Source organism: Galleria mellonella, unplaced genomic scaffold, assembly GCF_026898425.1.
Source record: "Galleria mellonella isolate WM207_F2 unplaced genomic scaffold, CSIRO_AGI_GalMel_v1 utg36, whole genome shotgun sequence".
Lineage (NCBI taxonomy): Eukaryota > Metazoa > Arthropoda > Insecta > Lepidoptera > Pyralidae > Galleria > Galleria mellonella.
The window spans coordinates 2,545,284-2,567,505 of record NW_026442086.1 but is presented as its reverse complement, the minus strand read 5'-3'; the positions used below and the strand labels follow the sequence as shown (position 1 = coordinate 2,567,505).

General features: G+C 32.8%; 1 protein-coding gene across 10 annotated transcripts in view; it reads left to right on the top strand.

Annotated features, from left to right (window-relative positions):
- LOC113519321 (kazrin) overlaps positions 1-22,222 on the top strand; it is a 133,274-nt gene that overhangs the window by 81,603 nt on the left and 29,449 nt on the right. For all 10 annotated transcript variants that reach the window (XM_052897347.1, XM_052897343.1, XM_052897344.1 and 7 more), the window contains 2 exons: positions 19,707-19,952; positions 21,093-21,363. In XM_052897347.1, coding sequence (XP_052753307.1) covers positions 19,917-19,952; positions 21,093-21,363 — 307 coding nt within the window. In that variant the 5' untranslated portion in view covers positions 19,707-19,916. The remainder of the gene's footprint in view (positions 1-19,706; positions 19,953-21,092; positions 21,364-22,222) is intronic.

The following is a 22,222-nucleotide window of genomic DNA, read 5'->3' as shown; positions in this document are numbered from 1 at the left end:
ATAAAAATCCGTTCAGAATTAGTTATAGCGTAATTTATATACAAAAATGTAATAATATAAATTATTGCACCTGAGATGTTTAGAAGGATAAACTTTGTGAAATGCGGATAAGAAGAGCGGTATGTTCACCATAAGCGCAATGTTCAATAGAATAATTGGCTGCTTCAAATAGCATTCTACTCGTGAGCAAATTCTTAATATATATATATAAAGGCTTTTAATAATTAAAAACTATATACTCATATATCTCTATATCTTTGCTGGGATCTTTCTCTGTATAGAAGATTCATCTCAGTCAGTATATCATGACTAAAACAACGACGCTACTTCTTATATATCTGTATTATTTTTACATTTCTTCGTTAATTTTATTATTGTGGGTAATAAACATTCATGAAGAAAACCCCTACTGGCAGCGGTTTGCGTTTCACGTTGCCCTTCCATCAACTCGTGGCGGTTTATCACAGTTTCTTTCATATATTTTTACGGCAACACGACCCACGTTGGCGCATATTGTGAAGATAACACCCAACTACGTAACACGTCGCACATAATAAACCCTAAATACTTTCGCTTTCTGATGTCTTACTTTTGTTCAGCGAAAAATGCGTTTTCTTTCTGCGGTTTGCTTATTTTGTTTCATGCGGAACATTTTACTACCCTTGTATTTACTTCCTGATATAATATTTTTAGTTCTTTGTTCGCGCAAAATTGAAGTGTTTTATGAGGTTGAAGGGAATAAAAATTATTGTGAAATATGACAAATTATCGAATAAAATATTTTATGTGTTTTGGGTATGTATTATAATGAGGTATTGTAAGGCGAGCTATAATGTTTATATTATAGCTCGTCTTACAATATCAAATATCAAATATTGGATAGATAATTTGATAATAAAAACGGAACAAGTATGCTCATGGTTGTAACAACGTACCCAATATAATAAACCAGCACATGGCCGTCACACATCTTCATATAATGTATACCTTTTCCTAAATATTAATATTGTAACTCAAAATTATTAGCATGAAGCTAAAGGGCAAGCAAAGGTAACCTCATTATAATACATACATACGTTTCAATATTTTAGCATCGAGCTCTGTTCCATGGCTTTAAATAACTCGAATAAATCTTTCCAATATGTAGAGTAAAATTAAAATTGTGTAGTACATTTTTGTGGCTTATATACACCAATAAAATGAAATTAATAAAAATGAAACAATACGCAATGCATTCATTCATTAAAACACGTTACATAAATTAATTTAGAGTATTTAATTTTATAATTTAACTACTTCAAATCGCTGAATCATGCAATGATCTTATTAAATGAATTAAAATTTCTTTGAGAAACATAAATACCAGACTAATTGAAGAAATAAAATATGTAAAATTCCAGCGATATGTTTAACGTTTTATAATGTATAGTTAAACAATTCCAAAAAAGGCGGAGATTCTAAATTCGATTGTATTTTTTATGTTTGTTATCTCATAACTCCGTCAGTTATAAACCGATTTAGAATTTTTTTTCATTTGAAAATATATACTTTCAAATTGAGCCCATTGAAATTTTATCGAAATCGGTTTAGCAGTTTAGTTTTTAAATTAAAGTAACTTGATTTTTTTAAATCAAACTAATTGATATTGACACGTTTTAAATCGGTTTGTTTGTGGAACATGATCTAATTTTTAATAAGCTATTGTAATTGATACGTTTATTTATTCATATATATATATATATATATATATATATATATATATATATATATATATATATATATATATATATATATCTATATTTTACCTTTTTATAAATCATTCGACCAAGTGGATTTCAAATATATTTGGACGAAACAAAATGCTCTATTATACTCGTAATAAGCATTTCATGTCTGTCATGTCATTTTCAAGAAAAACATAGTCTTACCTCTGGATTATTAATCTAACTCCACGACTAATGGATTGTTGAATAGACAATTTATTTTGTTACAATCAACATAAATAAGACGGATAATATTGTAAACTCGAGTAACACATACATTAATAAATAGTGATTACATTTGACCTTTCAATTTAGGTGGAAGAATAAAAAAAATATAATTGTGTCTTTGTCTAACTTGAACCTGTAATTCATTTAACTTAAAATATTGTTGATTATGTCTAATTGATATTTGCAATATTCATGCTTTACTTTTGTCTATTAATTTATATGTGTTTAGTTTGCTAGGACTTTCAGGTAAAGTAGCTTTATATTTTATATATATATTTTTTTAATATAGTATAACTGACTAAGAGTGGTCAATATTGCCTATAAACATAAACAATAACATGGAGATTACAGAGTATACTGTGACGTCTGTGGTCAGCCCTCGTCTTTTGCCGTTCTTAAAGCAAATTATTACGCCTGTACAATACGACTATTTGAAAGATTATGTCAATTTAAAAAAAAAAAACTTTTTAATTAGTATCTTGTTAACTTTAAATTACTTTTTCTCAGAGTTCTGAGTTTCTATATTATACATCATTATTAGGTTCACTTACACTACGAATACTCCTATGCTGCACGAGCATATAACTTTTTTTAGAAATAAAATATACTCGTTACTCGTTGATAACGTAGCTTTTTACCCATAGAAAAATTTTATCACCTATGAAAGAATTTTTAAAATCTGTTAGAAATTAACGAATTTTTGAGATGATCCATTAAAAACAAAAAATATGTTTTTTCCTATTTATAATATTTGTTTAGATTATAAATAGCTCATGTAAACTAACGTAAGTCTACATATGTAAAGGAATTATCTATAGTACAGGCAAGTACCTACAGTAATGCACTAATGTGGTGGTTCTTTAAGAAGGCAAAACCTTCATTAGTGAAGATTATTTACTCGGTAAGACAACAACCTTGTTTACATTGTGTATACAGAATGAAACAATTTATTTCATGTAATATAACCAAATCCCTGCTTTGTTACTCAATGAAGGATTGTTTTATTGTGTTTAGTTTACATATACTTGCCATTTTTTTTATTTACAACGTGAAGTACTATTACTTTTTGCATTTGTTATAGGACATGTATGGTTTAATATATTTGTATGCTTACCATAATTAGATTATAGAGTGTACCTATGCAAATGTTTTGAGAAAACTAGGTAAATTTTTTATAAAATTTTGCGTGATAAACAGTTATGAGTGATTCCTTTATAACTTCTATATTTATTTTATAACTAACTCCCGAGCTAGGTATGAAAAACTTGTGTTTCAGGAGTTAATTTTCTTTTCCATATCTTGTCGTATTACATTTTTAGTGAAACAAATAATATGAAACAGATTAGTACTTAAATGCAAAAACAAAGTTACAAGGGAACTCATAATTTTAGGGAAACAATAAGTTATGGGATCAGTGAAATTGTGTATGACGGAAATATGTATGTGTGTGTGTATATGTATGATATGAGAATGAAAAATGTAAAAGTGTAGATAATATATATTTGAAAGATATTATATACTTGTCCAATAGTAAGTACTTGGCATTTGTCATATAGTAATTTTGTGAGAAATCTATAAGGACTAAGAGTTACCTTTAACAAAGATCTCTGAGAATGTTTTAATTGCATCATATGAGTTTTGCAAGCACCACCCCAGACTGCAATACAGTACGTAAATACGGATTGAACTAATGAGTAATATATTGTTGCACGCAAAAGATTAAAATCTGCAACATGTCTAAACTTTTTGAAACTCAAAATGAGTTTCCTGATACGCGAAGCAATAAGATCAATATGGGAACGCCAATTTATATTGCAGTCCAGCACTACGCCCAGTTATCGTACGTGAGTGTTTTTAGTGATCAATAATATTAAAATACACCAAAGTCGTACACCAAATAAACTAGCGGTAATGTATTAATTATGTAAGAAGTGTTTGAAAGGTCAAGTAAATGATCCTGTGTAAAAATAACAATGAGGTCAAATAATTGGGTACCTACTCTTCATATACTCGGCCCACACGACGTGGTTAACCTTATTACTATATTTTTTTTATTGGTTCTTTTTTATGGTATGTTTAAGGTGAGATCTGAATCGTTTCAATATTTATATTTGAATAAAGACGTACGTAAGTACTTATTACTTTACTTATTAGTTGTTTCAAATTAATTGGTGGTTAATAGGTTTTAAATTATATTACAGTGAACGCTCTATTTATGCAACTCATTTGAACCAATTTCAATAAGAAAAATCTTATTGGGAAAAGTTACTCATAGGAAAAAAGAAGTATAAAAATACTTACCGTCTGGAAAATATTTTTACTTATTTCTTTTACTAAGCTGAGTATAATAAATAAAATAAAAAGAATGTTGCTTATAGAGAGGTTGCTTATATAGAACGTTCACTGTATTTCATTATATTTTCTTTTAGAAACAAAGTATCTAAGAGCTCAGTTTTCACATACGTATCTTCCTTCATCATCATCTCATTATATGACAGAAGCATAAAAAATTACTATTAAAAAATAATTAAATTTAAGTTTACCTGAATAAAAAATTCAAACATATCCGATATACCTATGTAGTATTGTACGCTGGTTTCTAAGAATCTTCTGTACCATATAGTTTATATACTATATAATTACAATAGTCCAGTGTAGCTGTATTCCGTATTATTCATTTCATATATTTTCATATATCATGCATTTTATTAGTTTCTTCACGTTTTTACCCAATGCTCAATCTGTTTCACAATAAATGCATTTTTTTACTTTATATTAGTGCTACATCGTATATATTTCGTTTTTTTAATGGGTGAGAATGAAATGGTAACCCCGCCTGTGCAATTGGTAAACGATGACGGTCAAAAGTCAAGTTAAAGCGAATAAGCATATCTTGACAAATTGAATAAGAATTAACCACCATGACTTCCAGGGTTAATAATAGAGTGAACCGCGTCTAGATCGGTCTGATAGGGTATATTGCTAGCAAATAGACCTAATTGTTAACAATCTTTTTCCTCCCTCGCAAGTAATTTGACGTAAAGTTATAACAATAGTCCAAAAATTTACATAGAATAATTTGATGCTAATAACATGTTCGATGCGGTGACATATTGTCACCATATCGAATCAGTGATATCGGGTAGATATCATATATCTGATATAATTATAATAAAAAAAAATCACCTCAATAATAATAAAAAAAAACAACTCAATACATTTGCGTGTGGAAGATTATAATCAAATTAGGAATAAACGTAGTTTAGGAATTCATATAATAATAAATATACAATTATTATTGTTTTTATTTCCATAATTTTAATAGTTTAATTTTAGTCCCGTCATAAACATTCAACTGTAAAAATTATTATTTGACCAAGCATCACCCATTATGAGATTCTTAGAGTTTTTTATCTATCATTCGTGTATTATGAAAAAAATGTTTCACGTATTACCAAAGGAGATTATCTGATCAGTGTACTCCTTTACTTATTTATTTAACCACTTACGTTCTCCACAATAATATCAGTTGGTAAATGCCTTTGTCTATTCCATCAGATTTATAATACCAATAAGTATTTATTGTAATAAAGTCAAATAAATTATGGAAACTGAAATAAAAAATAAGGTAACATGTGGGTCACATATGTGGTGATCGTCGTCTAAGGCATGAGCAATACTATGGATACTATAGAATAGAGTATAACGATCATGAAACTTCTAAGTGCTAAGTTTCTACGCATTCATTCCTTACAATTTCATTGCCATATTCATGCCCTTAATAATTGAAACAGAAACGGAAGCACAGCAATTTGGCGAGAGAAACATTAGTCGGCCACATTTCGCAGTTTGTTTTGAGGTGAAACACGTGTCGCAAAACGTTTGTGGACAAAATGGGGGTCGGAGATTGATGTCTAATATGAAGGGTTGTAGGTAATAATAATAATAATAGTAGTAGTCAATCCTCGAATGTTGGTAGTCGTAAGCATAAAGATGGTAGCGGAATTAAACAAAATAATTCTAATTAACTAACCAGTTAACTTGCTTTACCATGCTCTAAGATTTTAGTAGAATCTCCTTAGTGCTCTCAACGCGCATACATACCGTAGCTGTTGAGAATTGACTGAAAGTTTCATTTAGTTGTTTACGACTTAGTCTGTATTATATATAATACAATACCGAACCGTTGCCTGGATACTTAAAGGATAAATTGGAGAAAACCTGAGTGAATAGCACTACAACATAGTGTAATAAACCAGCGTCAAGTCGATTGCTACTTGAGACCGTTTGGAGTACTTACCATCTAATTGAAAATAGGATTCGAGTGAAATTAAACATTACTATTATTCGATATAAATGTTAGTGCATGTTATATTCTAAACATAATAATATATCGTTTTTGTTATTTTATTAATTAAACTTATTTACGACATATTTGGAAATATTTCGTATCTATTTACATATATTAAATAGATCACGTTGTCTTAAATGTTTTTATTTAATGTCTTTGGTAACTATGTAAACTATAGTTGTTTTTTTATACAACTTAGAATGGCAAACAAGCTGACGGCCCATGTTAAAAACTGTGCACTGTTACTTGGTTTAAATTTTTTATTTACTTTGTTAAGTTATATAATTACTATTTCTTGCGGCTTTGCCCACATATATTAATATAAAAAGCATCCTATATGTTAAATAAGAATATAACTTACCCGTGTTTATTTCATACAAATCTGTTCACCTGTTTAAATATGCTTGAGTAACAAATAACCAAATATCTATATAAATTTTTACATTTGTAGTATTCTGAAGATCAATTCTAAACTAGCTTATACAAGAATGTATAAGCTAGTATAGAATTGTACAACGTTTCAACTATTAAGATCTTCGTCGCTATGTAATTATTAGTTGTAATAGCGCCAGTGCAATATCTTCACGGAACACCTGCTGCTAGCCTTCCGACACGTTTACATAGGAAATTAACGTCTCCCATCTAGTAGATAGTCTCTAACTTTATATTATGCCGTGGAAATTACGCCCGCACAAGAACGACGCTTCAAACACTCGACGGATTAATATATCAAAAGTTCAATGCCATCGTGAAGAATATTATAAATGTGTATTACATTTTAAACGAAAATATATTGATTATAAATTTAAGAATTTCTTATTTGAACAGTAAGAATAGGAACTCGAGTGTAACAGAATGAAATGTGGACTTTGATGGGTTTGATATGAGATTAAAAAAGGATGTTAGAGGCAGATAAATATTTCCTATTTGTATTGTATTGTAAAAACTTAGGAAAAGACCGTTGAATTGAAAATAATACTCGAAAATAATCGAAAAAATATATTATGTTATATATGAGTCAGCATAATAACTTCATTAAAATATTGTTACAGAGTTTTTTTTTTTAATAATTATTCATATTTTTATTTTTATCGTGACAACATTAGTAGTTTCGTTATTCTCAAGCCTATTTCCCTTATAATGATCATATTTTATGTTTATACATTATTGGAAAATATATTACTTAGTAATAGGTATTTTAATAATTATTTATTTATGAGTGGCTAAATGATAGATGCAAATTAGTTTCATTGTTCTAAAGTTACGCCATTTTGACCTTCAGAATATCAAATGTCATTGAAATCTAAATCGTGATTAAGTATAAAATATTCATACATCTAAATTCCTAAACAACTTAACAAAGTTTTACATTAATTCCAGTTAAAAGTAGACAATATTAAATTAATTAAAAACGTTTTTTATTGCATTTATAAATTGGGCATGTAAAGATCTATGTGATCTATTGCCAATATTTTTCCTTCTTAAAATTGCTTATTATACTTTCCTGTGTCATAAGAGGTGACTAAAGAAATTTAATGGTGGAGGGATGAGCAGCAGCGTCCTTCTTAAAACATGTCTAAAAGCCTAATTGCGGTTGTCAATCCGCCTGCCAAGCGTGGCAACTACTGGCAAAACTCCCCTTATGGGGAAGGCTTATGTTCAGCAGTGGACAGTTAATGGCTGAAATGATGATGATGATACTAACATAAACTTATAAGAAATTACAAAGTAATTAGTGATGTTTGTGGCGATGTTCATATTTAGAGACAAAAGAAACAGTTACTTTTTTAAAACAAGCGGAACGTTAGTTTATTAGCCACTTCAGTTTACATATACAAAATAAAAAACAAAATGTTACCATTTCATATATAATATTACTGGCTTTTTGCCTGATATTTTGTACGCGTATGTTACTAAAACTAATGGAATAGGCTAGTTTTACATGACATATCAAATAAAACATTATTAAATTTTAAGCTAGATTATCATGAACAAAACTGGGAAATCCATGTCCAGTTTAGTGTACTAGGTTTTCTATGCGTACAAACATACATTGCCGTGTGGTTCCGACTTAGAATGGACCACCACTTCCTTTTCCGTGGGTGTCGTAAGAGGCGACTAAGGGAGGGCGATGAGTGGGCAACAGTGTTTCTCCAAAAACATCACCAAAGACTAATTGCCGTTTGTAACCTACCAGCCAAACATGACAACTACTAGCAAAACCCCCAATGGTAAATACCAAGAAGAAATAGCCTCCAGTCCGTTGGTTTGGGACTATTCTTTATAATCTATAGGGAAAAACCTATGATGATAAACATACAGACAGACAGACAAAATTTGTAAATTGATTTGACTTCTATTGCTCTTATTAAGATGCTTCATATATTTTTTAAACATCTCCCACGTATAGATGTCATCAATTCCAGTTTTTTTTTTTTATATTAGTAAGATTTTAATACGTTATAAAATCTCTATTGAAATTTTTGTTACCTTTCACTATAGCAGTAGTATGGTGGTAGTAGTAGTACTTATGTGAATGGTTACATAAGTAAACTATTCATGAAAAACTCAAACTTAATAATAAATTAACGTTTGTCTTCCTTGCATATAATAGCTATAAGGCCTCAAGAAACAAGCCCGTATCTAGTTAGTGGCAGCACGCAAACTTGCGGCGCTACGTCGACAAGACTCCAGGGAACTTTGCCCAACTTTTACTGCTGACGTGTCTGCTGGCGCCATATCAAACGCACTTTCCTTATAAATAACGACATCGGAGCTGAAGTAAATGTTTGCATGTAAATTAAAAGTTTTTACATACCTATATTCAAACGAATCTGCACTTTTGGAATGTATCATAGTATTTATACAGTTTAACATTTAAATTAATATTTTAGGAAACTGTTAGATACTTGTTTTATATTAATAATATCAGCCTTTAACTGTCCACTGCTGAATATAAGACTCTTGTTTGGGGGATTTTGCCAGTAGTTACCACGTTTGGCATATGGATTAACAACCGCAGTTAGGCTTTAGTTGTGTTTTAAGAGTGAAGCTGCTGCCCTTCCCTCGCCTCTCTTTGTCTCCTCTTACGACAACCACGTAAAAGAAAGGGTCATCTATTCTATGCCGGGACCAAACAGTGGTTCATATTTCTATGTATATATGCTTGCACAAAAAGCAATATTGAAATCTTATTGTTGTTTGCACCAAAATGATGTATAAAATTTTAGCAGAATATGTTTTTAAAGTTCTTTTTTATGCACAAGAATTAAAATAGGAACATAGGCTGTGCTGTTGGTATATATTGGGATTGATTCTATAAATTGTAATGGTATACTATAACTAAATTGAAATTAATAAATATTATAACTAATTAGGCATGTATATGCATGAGATTTTCCTGTTATAAAGATCAATTTCTAGGTATTAACGACAAATAATATAATTTGTTATTGATGGAAATATTCCAACAGTTGATAGCCAGTTTTGTTCTTCTTTGTTCAGTTTTCTACTTCTAGGTATTATAAGGAGATACATGGAAATAAATAGAAAAACGGTAAATAAAATATACCAGTAAAAAAGTACCCAGTATCTAAAAATAGTCATAACATACTAGTTCTATCAACCGACTTCGAAAAGAAGGAAGTTTTCATAATTCCGACAGTTGTATACCGATTTAGAAAATTCTTTTATTTGAATGGATAAACTTACAAATTAGTCCTAGTCATAGAAATTTTATCAAAATTGGTTCAGTAATTTTTTTTTTAATATAAATAACTGGTTTTGTCACAATTGAATTCAATGTTTTTTTTAGTGGAACACATTCGTAGATTGTATAAAAAATTTGTTTCTCTTTTTTACCAGTTTGGGAATAAACTTTAATAAAAAGATCTGCGTGTATAAAATAAAAGTCTTAAAGCAAAATATAACTGTTAATCTTAGTTTTAACCTGGACCTAAGTACAGATTTACGTAGCTACCCTAACATCTCTTTATTAAGGGTGCGCCAGTCGTGAGAACGTCATCATATAAATTACGGTCATAATCTACATAACCTACTTATCATAATCTAATAAATCCCTATTCTTACTTAGTATAAACGTCTTAGTGTTTAAATAAAACAGAGTTAAATATCAAAATTTAAATAAGTAACTGTGTGTGTGTGCCTTTTAATTTATGGAGAAATATCAAGATTTTTTATTGAATTGGAGTGGTAAACAAACTGATAGTCCACATGATGTATTAAAATAATCATAACCATCTAAAAACATCATCATCATCTTTACATTAGCCCTTATCTGTTCACTGGTGAACATTAGCCATCCTTTCTGCCTGCCTAGTATAGACTGCCATAAGAAATTATCCCTAGCCACCTGCATTCAGTGACTCCCTGCAATACATTGAGGTCGTCGCTCAAACTAGTAGAGGAATCGTCCTACATTACATTTGCCTGTATGGGCTCACCATTCAAGAGTTTCCCTGTCGGTTGTAAGTTAAAGTGGCTTCGAGTTATGTGACCAGCCCATTGGCACTTTAGGTTGTTCATCCTTCGGGCTCTGTCGGTCACTCTGTTTCTTCTGCGCATATTCTCATTTAGGTATCTATCATGCAAAGAAACTCCGAGCATAATTCTCTTTACAGTTCGTTGAATAACTTGAAACTTTTGCATGTGGGCAACCATGTAGGACTATGTTTCGGTTCCGTAGGTCATCAGTGGTAGCACGCACTAGTTAAAGACCTTTGTTTTCAAACTTTAAAGGTATTTCAGATGGATTTACAAACATATCAATAAATTGATGAATAAATTAATGAATTAAATATATTCGGTATAATATACCGAAACTCATGTACCTATATGATAGTACCTGTGGTACCCAACACATATTTGTATTACAAAACAATGAACCAAGCAAGCAGTAGGTTATTTTATGTAAATGAAATTCTGAGTTATTTGAAGTTGTTAGGTTCATGACACAAACTTTTCTAAAACAACTTAGGTTTGAATATTGATTCGTTGCCTGATTATTTTTATTATCTACATTTAATATCTTAATTAATAATCATATACTGTTACTTATAAATTATAAATAAATAAATAAATTATTATTTTCTCTTCTATATTCGAGATTCATGGCTGGTTTAAATTAAAGTTTTTTTTTTGCGCACACACCTATATTTTAGAATTATACATATAATATTTGAAGTCGTGAATTTTAAAGAAAATTTAAAGCAAATTTCTTAACTTCACCAATGTTAATCTGAAACTCCTGTTTTTGTGGGAATATAAGAAAGCCTTTCTTAGTGAACACTAAGAAACGTTTTTAGACACCATGGGAACAACAATGATATCGGGGCGTGAGTTGGTCTACCTTTGTCGTATAGGCTTGAGACTGTCAATCTATTATATCACTTCAACTTAGGGGGAAAATTTCAGTAATATATGTGTATTTTATTTAATTTCTATTCTATATTATATTAAATTATATTTTATATATAATATAATTTTATTTTTATTTATTAACTTATATTAAGAATTCTAGACTCAGTACTGTACATTCTATATAAATCAATCAGGATATAAGTTTCCATATACGGTTAACTATTGTTTTACATCTTAGAATATACATTGTTGTTACATACTAATTACTTGGAACTACTCAATATTCAAACTTTTTGTATATATGTATCTTCAGTAGTTTCAAACTTCTCCATATTGTACCATTGGATATTAATAAATTTATCATGTATGACCTATATTTTAAATGTAAAGGTTCTGTACTATATTGGTAACATTTCATCTAAACAAATTCAAATTAAGCCTAGTGAATCGTCGAAAATCGAAGTCGATAGTCAATATTAATACTCGTTTAATTTATTATGTTGATACTTCTAGATGGTTGCATACATTTATGCTCCAGACCTATATACCGTAGTGGTTACTAATTACTAAGTTAATCTGTGCCATGAATTTGGACAATGGTGATATTTGGATAGGAATTGGATACAAATTCTACTACCATGCATTTATAATGATAATCTAACCAGTTTTAATAATAAAATGGTACCAATACTTACATAAATAAATATCTGTTACATAAATACTACATCTCTTTTCATCAGATGAAAAATGGAAGAAATCATCTCTCACTAGTGCCCCGCCAATATATCGTCATAGTCGTAGAATACTGACGTATCTGACAAAGATTACATATAAAGATCCGTCAGTATTCTGATGATCTATGACGATATATCAATAGCGTAGGTGAGGTTAGCATTCCATTCTGAAATATTAAAAAAATATGTATAAATCTCTCGACGGTATAAGACTTAGATGAAAAACTAATAGTCACGCACGAGGGGAGTAATGAAATTTTCTCCCAACTGTTTGCGACCGCAGTAATTTCTGTTTGTTTATTTGCTAAGTTATTAGTATTCTGCCATCGAGCGCAATACATACCTATTTTGGGGAAACAATGGTAAGGGGTTGGCACATAATGCCACGGTATTATTTTGAGAAAATGGAATATCCGCGCATATTCAAAATAGAGAGTTTATTTAATACCTACGAGCTTGTGATATTAATGGACTGTTTTCACGTTGTTTAAGTTTATGAATGAGGGAAGCTTGTAGTCATTTGACTATAACTGTGTGTAATTTTGTCACAATTGTTTCGGAATGTTTTTATTCGTCTGATTGATTCTCTTTGGGCCCCTCGTTGCCGTTGGTACAGAAAAAATACATTTATATACTTTGTAAAGGTTCATTGTGGGGAATGTTTAAAAAGTTGGAAATTGGCTAGTCTATATAAAAGAAAAATAGAATTATAGTATGATTTTGTGTAATTTTCTTTGCTATGGAAAATATATATAATAATAATAAGTATTAAATAAAAATATTATTTAATATTATTTCATAATTTAATAAATATCAACGTCGACTGTAACTGTCGTCGATTTTTACATTGGAAATAATGCTGTTATTAATTGTGCTTTTGGTTTCGAGAAACTAATTTGAAATTTGTCAGTGACTATAAGTATGTAATTCGTTTTGTAAACGTCATGTAAATATTGTGCATAATATACATAACAATAAAGAACATATAATTTTCATAATGTTAGTCATCATATTAATTTATTACACAAAACATGCAGACACGTCTGATATTTAGTATTCAGATAGATCAAATCCTATTATAATACATAGGTCATTAATTCATATACTAATTCACGTGAGCAAAGCCACGGGATACGTACAGCCATTATCATATATGACGTCTAATAGCGTGCGATAATGAAATATAATATAGTGACTGGGTTTAAACTTCTAATATTTATGAGATAATTATAAAGCTTGTAAGTTACCGACATAGACAGTTAAACAGTTGAGAGTTTGTAAGTTTGCTCGTAAATACACTTCCCGACTCGTCCCGCTTAATACTTGTCACCTGTGCTAGGATTATGTACTTGAAAATACTTAATAATAGGAAGCAAACAAGGACAATGTTTGCTATTTCTTCTATTTATTTCTTTATGCCCTGAATTATGACTGCATTCTATTTTCAAGCTATGCAGAGCATGTGTATGTGTACTAAAGAATTGATAGACATACTTTTTACATACACACATGCAATACTGTAGATCCAGTATGGAGTTTTTGTTTACAGTATATAATAATAATAATGACACTTTTTATGTACTATGCATCAGACAACAAACATTAACAATTAGATATTATTTATATTAATAAACGGAAAATATACCTATTTTTTCGGATTTAATTAACTTATCATAAAGTTGGTTCTATAATTAAAATAATTTATCAGCTCAACTAAACAATATTTAATTTGACCTAGATCAACCTACATAACGAATATAAATTTGCCAAGAGATAGCATACGAGTCGACATATAAAATCCCCTCAACTGCGTTTTAATTAAAGCATGAATTCAAAGGCTGTAATAACGACGCTCTGAAGTTAGTTGCATAAGTTATCGCTAGGCTAGCTTGAAAGGCTGAAGATTCAATACCCACAATGATATACGACAAACATACATTGATTCCCTGCAGATTCGAACAGATTCCTTCCGCTGAAGTCGTGATTCTTGGCGATTTTAATGCCCACCATACCGAATGGCTTGGTTCACGTACAACCGACTATGCGGGAAGATCTGTTCATGACTTTGCTTTGGCTTATGGTCTGACGCAGCTTGTTTCCTCGCCTACGCGAATACCTGATGTGTTGGACCATTCACCTTCACTGTTGGACCTTCTGCTGACCACCCACCCAGACAACTATGTGATTTCCGTCGAAGCTCCGCTTGGATCGTCGGATCACAGTCTGGTGCGGAGCGAGGTGCCTCTCATGAGTCCGATTCCACCACGTTCCACGGGTAGACGTCGTGTCTGGCACTACAGGTCAGCGGACTGGGATGAGATGCGGATTTTTTTCGCATCTTACCCATGGAGGCGGGTTTGCTTCACACTGGATGATCCTGACGCCATTGCCGATTCCATTGCTGATGTGGTGCTTCAGGGAATGGAATTATTTATTCCTAACTCTGTGGTGCCCGTCGGCGGGAAATCCCAGCCCTGGTATGGAGCCTCTTGTAGAACAGCATCTCGTCTGAAACAGGAGTGCTTCCTAACCTGGGCTAAAGGTGTGGCGTCGCGAGATCCTAACACCAGTGCTCTCAAAAAGAAGTATAACTCTGCCTCTAGGTCTTTCAAAAGAGTTATAGCCACAGCGAAGTCAGAGCATATTAGTAGAATTGGCAAGAGATTGGCTAGTTTGCCCTCTGGGACTCGAGCTTTCTGGTCTCTTGCCAAAGCTGCACAAGGGAATTTCTGTAAGTCATCTTTTCCACCATTGCGCAGGGAGGATGACTCGTTGGCCCAGAACGCTAAGGAAAAGGCCGATCTTCTTGGATCCATCTTTGCGTCAAACTCGACATTGGATGACGGGATGAAATCACCACCGACCATCACGTGTTGTAGGAGCTCTATGCCTGACATTAAATTCACGCATAGCTCAGTGCGTAGAGCACTTTTCTCCCTCGAAATCCATAAGTCGAGTGGGCCCGATGGTATTCCTCCAATTGTGCTTAGGACGTGCGCACCAGAGTTGGCTCCGGTTCTTACGCATCTTTTTCGGCTTAGCTACTCATCGGGCATAGTCCCAAAGTTTTGGAAGACTGCTCTGGTGCATCCGATCCCTAAAAAGGGAGATCGCTCAGATCCAGCTAACTATAGGCCCATAGCTATCACTTCCTTATTCTCGAAGGTTATGGAATCCATCATTAACCGTCAACTGCTCCGGTACCTAGAAGAGCACCAGCTGATCTGTGATCGCCAGTACGGCTTTCGACAGGGACGTTCGGCTGGTGATCTTTTAGCTTACTTAACACACCGATGGGCAGTGGCAATCGAGAGTAAGGGAGAGGCCTTAGCAGTTAGTCTGGATATCGCGAAGGCCTTTGATCGGGTGTGGCATAGAGCGCTGCTTTCAAAGCTACCTTCATTTGGGTTGCCTGCGAGACTGTGCATTTGGGTCGCCAGTTTTCTCAAGGAACGTAGCATTAAGGTCGTAGTCGACGGAGCATGCTCTGATTTAAAACCTTTGAATGCTGGTGTCCCGCAAGGCTGTGTACTATCTCCGACTCTGTTTCTTCTGCATATCAATGATATGTTACAGATAAGTAATATTCATTGCTATGCAGACGACAGTACAGGAGATACATTATATACCGGTCATGCAAAGATCTCGCGGGCACATACCGATGAGTGCCGGAATAGACTTGTGTCTGAAATCGAAACTTCACTCCATCAAGTTTCGATCTGGGGTGAACAAAATCTTGTCCAATTTAACCCCAAAAAGACACAAGTCTGCGCGTTTACCGCAAAAAAGACGCCGTTTGTCGTATCTCCTCACTTTCAGGGCACTTCCCTTGATAAAAAGTCGAGTCTAGGAATTCTGGGCGTTGATATATCTTGCGACGTCCAGTTTTGCGGTCATCTGGAGGAGAAGGCTAAGATAGCTTCCAAAAAGTTAGGAGTACTCAATAGGGTGAGACGATATTTCATGCCAGAACACCGCCTGAAATTATATAAAGCCCAAGTCAGGCCGCATATGGAATACTGTTCTCACCTGTGGGCAGGAGCGCCACAGTACCAACTCCTTCCGTTAGACCGCATTCAAAGTCGGGCGGCTCGAATTATCGATAGTCAACGCCTTACTGTCCGACTCGACCCACTGAAACTGCGCAGAGATGTTGCATCTCTGTGCATCTTCTACCGAATTTATCATGGGGAGTGTTCTGAGGAATTGTTCGGATTGATACCTGCTGCTGATTTTCACCACCGTACAACCCGCCACAAACTAAAGTTTCATCCCAATCATCTGGACGAGTGGCGGTCTTCCACCGTGCGTTTTTCAAGGCACTTTCTTCCACGCACAACCATTCTTTGGAATCAACTTCCAGCAGCAGTATTTCCGAACCGATACGACAACATAACCTTCAAGAAAAGAGTATATTCCTTTTTAAAAGGCCGGCAGCACACCTGCAATGCCGCTGGTGTTGTGGGTGATCATGGGCGGCGGTAGTCACTTACCATCAGGTGAGCCGCATGCTCGTTTGCCCCCTGTGTTGTAAAAAAAAAAAAAAAAATACATTGCTTTAATAGGGGTAATATACTCACACGCCACAATAAATATGCATAATAAAAATATGTGCATGTATTCGCATTTCATCAACTGTTTGCATTATAGTAAACGTAACAGTATTATCATTTTATCTAAGACGTAATATTTGAGTTCTGGCCGTGTGGTCTCGGCATAAAATAGGCGACCCCTTCCTATCCCGTGGGTGTCGTAAGAGCCGACTAAGGGAGGGCGAGGGATGGGCAGCAGCGTCCCTTTTAAAACATCTCTAAAGTCTGACTGCGGTTGCCAATATACCTACCAAGCATGGTAACTATTGGCAAACCCCTCAAGGGGGAGGCTTAAGTTCAGCAGTGGACAGTTAAGGCTGACACGATGATAACGATGAATATTTGAGTTGCCATATTTTCCTGACATTGGTGTTTGTAAAAAAGTATAAAAATGAACGCATAGTTACTATATTTATAAGAAAAAATTATATGTATATATAATTTAGATCTATTTAGAAACTAGTACTTATAATTACAAAAATATTTTCTCCAAAATCTAGCTAAGATTATTCGAAATAAAGTCACATAATCTTAGCTAAATTTTGTAAGATTTTCTATTGGATCGATCATGAAGTACCTAAAAATAAAAATTTTATTGGATGCAATGATCGCATACAAATGACTTTTATTGAAGTCAACTCTTTATTGTTCGGCTTCTAAATGAAACTTTAAAAGAAGTTAGTGACATTTAAAAAATGGTTTAATGCTATCAAAATGTGGGTTTCGTTTTCCAAGCCTCGAGACCTTTTTATGCAAATCTTAAAGGATGTGCTGGGGTTTTTAATGAAACTGCGCAATTACTTTGATGAATACTGTATTCGTGACGAAGCGACCCTTAGCGCAAAAAGTGAGGTAAGGGTAACGCTAAATTAAATGTCGGGTGTATTGATTTCAATGGCAGCATTATTTGAAAGAAGAAACATTTTTCTAAAAAATACAAAACATACGTTTTTTATCCTCTGTTCGTAATTTACTGTTTGTATTGTGACTTCTAAACGGAACTGATGGTATTTTAATATCATAGTAATCGATATGATATCAGTTACAATATTTTAAGTTTGTTTTTTTATTGGTTTGTTTAATTATTTAGTATTTTTTGGCTCCTTAACAGTAAATTTAGAATAAACAACAAAATCGCGGCACAGTTAAAATTATACTGGTATATGTGAAAATGAGTTAGTCTATTTCAATCAACCAATAATTATTAAATTTAACAAATACCCACGAAGTATTTTACATAGGAACAGACATAGTAGGTTTCCTTTTATTATGGCAAATCAACAATTTCCGATCATGTAGACGAAGGTGTGGACAGAGCTAGTAATATGATAATGAAATATACATAAAGATTGTTTTGATTCTATGTTATGCTCATACTTTTAAGAGAATATAAGATTGAATAACAAATATCTAAATAGGTATGTTCACAACATTTTTTATTTATAATATTATTAAGATTCAAAACCTCAATCAACAGATGAGATGATTGGTGTTATATAAATATTTGGCATGTTGATATTATGTATACAATGTAATGAATTCCACGTTTCTAAGGAAAACACAAATTTATACTTGTCACTCAATCCAAATGTTAAGAACACAGAAGCAGTCTCTACGCAATCTAATAAAAAAAGTAGATGAAACTCCCTTACGCAACTAGAATTTTAATCAATTTTGCGGCCAATAACTGAAACGGAGGGCTCAACGAGCCGCTGTTCTCAAATTACCGCCTTAAACCATTCTCTTAGACTATATTCATTAGGATAATACCCTTAAATTAAAAAAGAACTTTTTCCATTTAGTATTGCAGACATTACGAAAAAATCTAACTGGTTCATCGATATACCGAGTTCTATAATTGTAATCGAATGGTTTAATCAACGACACCAGACAGGACACATTCAATACACAACCCTTTTCATTGTAACAGGATTTTCTGACAGACGTTGCTTCTACTATTTCTTTTGTGTCCGCGTAAACAGCATTGGTAAAAAGAAGAATCAGTATTGCGAAGTCAAAGCCGTTTGTGGCGAGACGCCCTCGGCTACTAGAATAATGACTTTGCGAGTATTTTGACGGAACTTTATTACGGTTAGTACGTACCTACTTAGCAGGCAATTAAGAAAGCCTCTAGTATTTTTCTTGGTGGACGTGGTAATTAGTTTCTTTAATAATTTAAAAAGGCTTCTGAGAAAAGTTTTATCGCGTTAATTAAAAAGAAAAATTAAGCAATGTCCAGATGGGTGGTTTCTAAACGGGCTGTTGTATCTTTAATGTCATAAAGCTATTCTCTTGGTGTGATTTCAAAGCTCATCATGAACTCATGGTTATTTACAACGTTGTTTACATCGAAACTTCCTCTTTGTTTTCTCTCATTCTATGGTTGCCGAGACTTATATTCAAAACAGCTAAGCCAGTTTTGTCAGGACTTTAATTTTATTATATTAAATGAATTTGTAAGGAATAAAATTTGGCATCTTACTAAGTTTATTTTCACAAATAAGTTCAGTAAAAAAGTGTTCTGTAAAAGCGAAGTTTCTTCCAAAAAATTGTTACTAGAGGGTGATAACAGTTACTTTCAGCGTATTATTATAAAAAATATGCACGGTCATCTATTTATATACCTAGCTTAATTAACATTACTATTTCTTTGTTTCAGATAACAACAAAACGAAACGACTCCGAAAATCGTGTAATTCGTCATAAAGCAAGACAACCGTTGCACGCTATAGCATCAACGTGGAAATAGTTTCATTTCCATTCGGTCTATAGGTAGTTACGGTAACGAGTGGCAGGTGTCACGGGTCGCGGGAACATGAGGCAGGACGGTGGCGGGGGATAGCATGACAGCGCCAGCCACGGCGGCCTGATGGCGCTAGTGCGCCGCATATTAGGCGACGCCCAGGTAAAATTTTCAGTTACATAGATATATGCGTGCTTCCTGCCCCTTTCTCCATTTGACCTGAACTCTTTCCTATCTCAAATGTAGCCATTCGAAAAAAAGAAGTCTGTGTACGAGAATAGTATTGAATTAAGCCATTTTCGTCGAGTAAATGAAGTTCAGAGTATGTTTTCATCTTTCGTTAGATTAAAAGATTTATAATAAAGCATCCTTTTACACTCAACTAATTATATACGTAGTCTTTAATAAGCATGCCACGTTTACCACTGGGTTACATGATACGTATTTTGATTGTTTAGAAATTTAACCCCCTAATCTTACGCTCAATCAGTCAACACAAAGAAACCGTACAATTCGTTTGGAATCCGATATCTATGCCCCTGTGGATGCATGTCTAGATATTTGATCCCAAATCGATAAAGGCTATAAACCCAATATCGTAAATTGCAAGCTGTCGGTATTATCATTAATTACAAAGTTAGAAGGGAAATTGGAGGCCTCCCCTAAAACGTGGCGATTAAATCGACTATTACGTCAAATGCTTGTAGGTGAATAGAATTAACAAAATAATTGAGTATTAGACTAACGTAGCGATAAGACATTGATGAATCGTAAACAATTTTTTTAATTTAGAATCTATGCACGAATTGTAACAGACACATACATTTTACGTATTTTTTATATTCAACGTCTTTAAACTTGTCAATAAAACGACCTTCCCATATTAATTCTTGCCCTTACCAATATTACAAATGTGTACTTAACGGCTTAAACAATGACTATGAAATTTGATATACTTGGACAATATGCGATAGAGAAGGCCATAGGCTATTTTATTCCGGTCAGTAAACACATCCCGGTCATGAAAATGAAGTCGCGGATAAAAGCTTGTTTAAAATATTTATTATAGAAACATTAAGGACGAACTACTTTTTTAGAGCATAGGTACTTTAGTGTTTGCTGACAAATTTTATTTTTTTCTTTATTGCAAGTATTTATTTTCAGGATGTTCCCAAACCACAGCTAATATTGTAATTTTTTTTGTTATTTAATTGACTACTAAAGTTACTAAAACATTATATGTGTACAACTTTATTATGCCAATTATAGCGCCGCAAAATTATAGCATTTATTTTTCGATAGGCGAAACTACGTAAAATGGTTGATGAGCAAGTGTCGGTGGGCACACGGGTCGAGGCAGATGCAGAACCCGAGCCCGCCGATCCTCTCATCACCCCGGCGAGCTCCGCCCTAGAGAGGACCGACTTGGATCCCAGGCCGATTCCTCCCGAACGGCGGCTCCTCATCGGCACTTTAGATAAACGTAATGGATCCTTAAATGGGGACAAAGATGGGACTATAAATAGAACAACCAGACTTTCCATTAGAAATGGAAAAGATAACCCATTTTTAGGTACGTACAGATGATTTCTTATCAATATTATAGTTTATATGTATCTCTAATCTCTAAACGACTACAAAGCTGAAACTAATATAACAAATAGACGTTTTATTAGAAATAGAAAGGATATTCTTTCTTAGTCACGTATAGAATGTCTTCATTGATACTCTAGATAAACATAATGAAATTGATCTCTAAATGGCAACAAAGAAGTTATATTGTTAACAGTATAACAACAATAAAATGTATTCGATTTTAAATGGAAAAAAATAATCCTTTCTCTTATATACATTTTATAAAATAATAGAAATAATAGAACTAGTAAACTAACAATGGAATTTGTTACATTTATTTCTAGGGTTTGCTTTTCTTGCTTCATTGTTATGTTCTTTAATTAAGACGATGTTCTTAATATATTATCTAAACAAACTTTCTTAATTAGAAATGCTTAGTTTACATAGTGTCTCAACATCAAGAGTAATTAATCCACGAAAGTGTCATTTCTAACACTAATTTATTGCCATGTAATTAGGTTTCATTTTTGTAACTTGAATGACAAACGAACTGACGACCGACCTGCTGGAAAGAGGTAATTGTTGCCTATAGACACGAACTCTGCTATGGATATAACAAAACACACTATGATCACTATGATATATATACTTTATCAGCTGCCATACCTGAGTAAGATGTTACATTCGCGTGCTCTATTATTTCACCGCTATATCCTTCAAACAGAAAAAAAGCAAAAAAGGAGTCACATGTTATATAAGACATTGTAATGGACCAATAATAGTGTATTAGTATTTTAAATCATATTATATGATATAATTAATTAATTTAATTAAAAATATTATTATTGATTTCATTA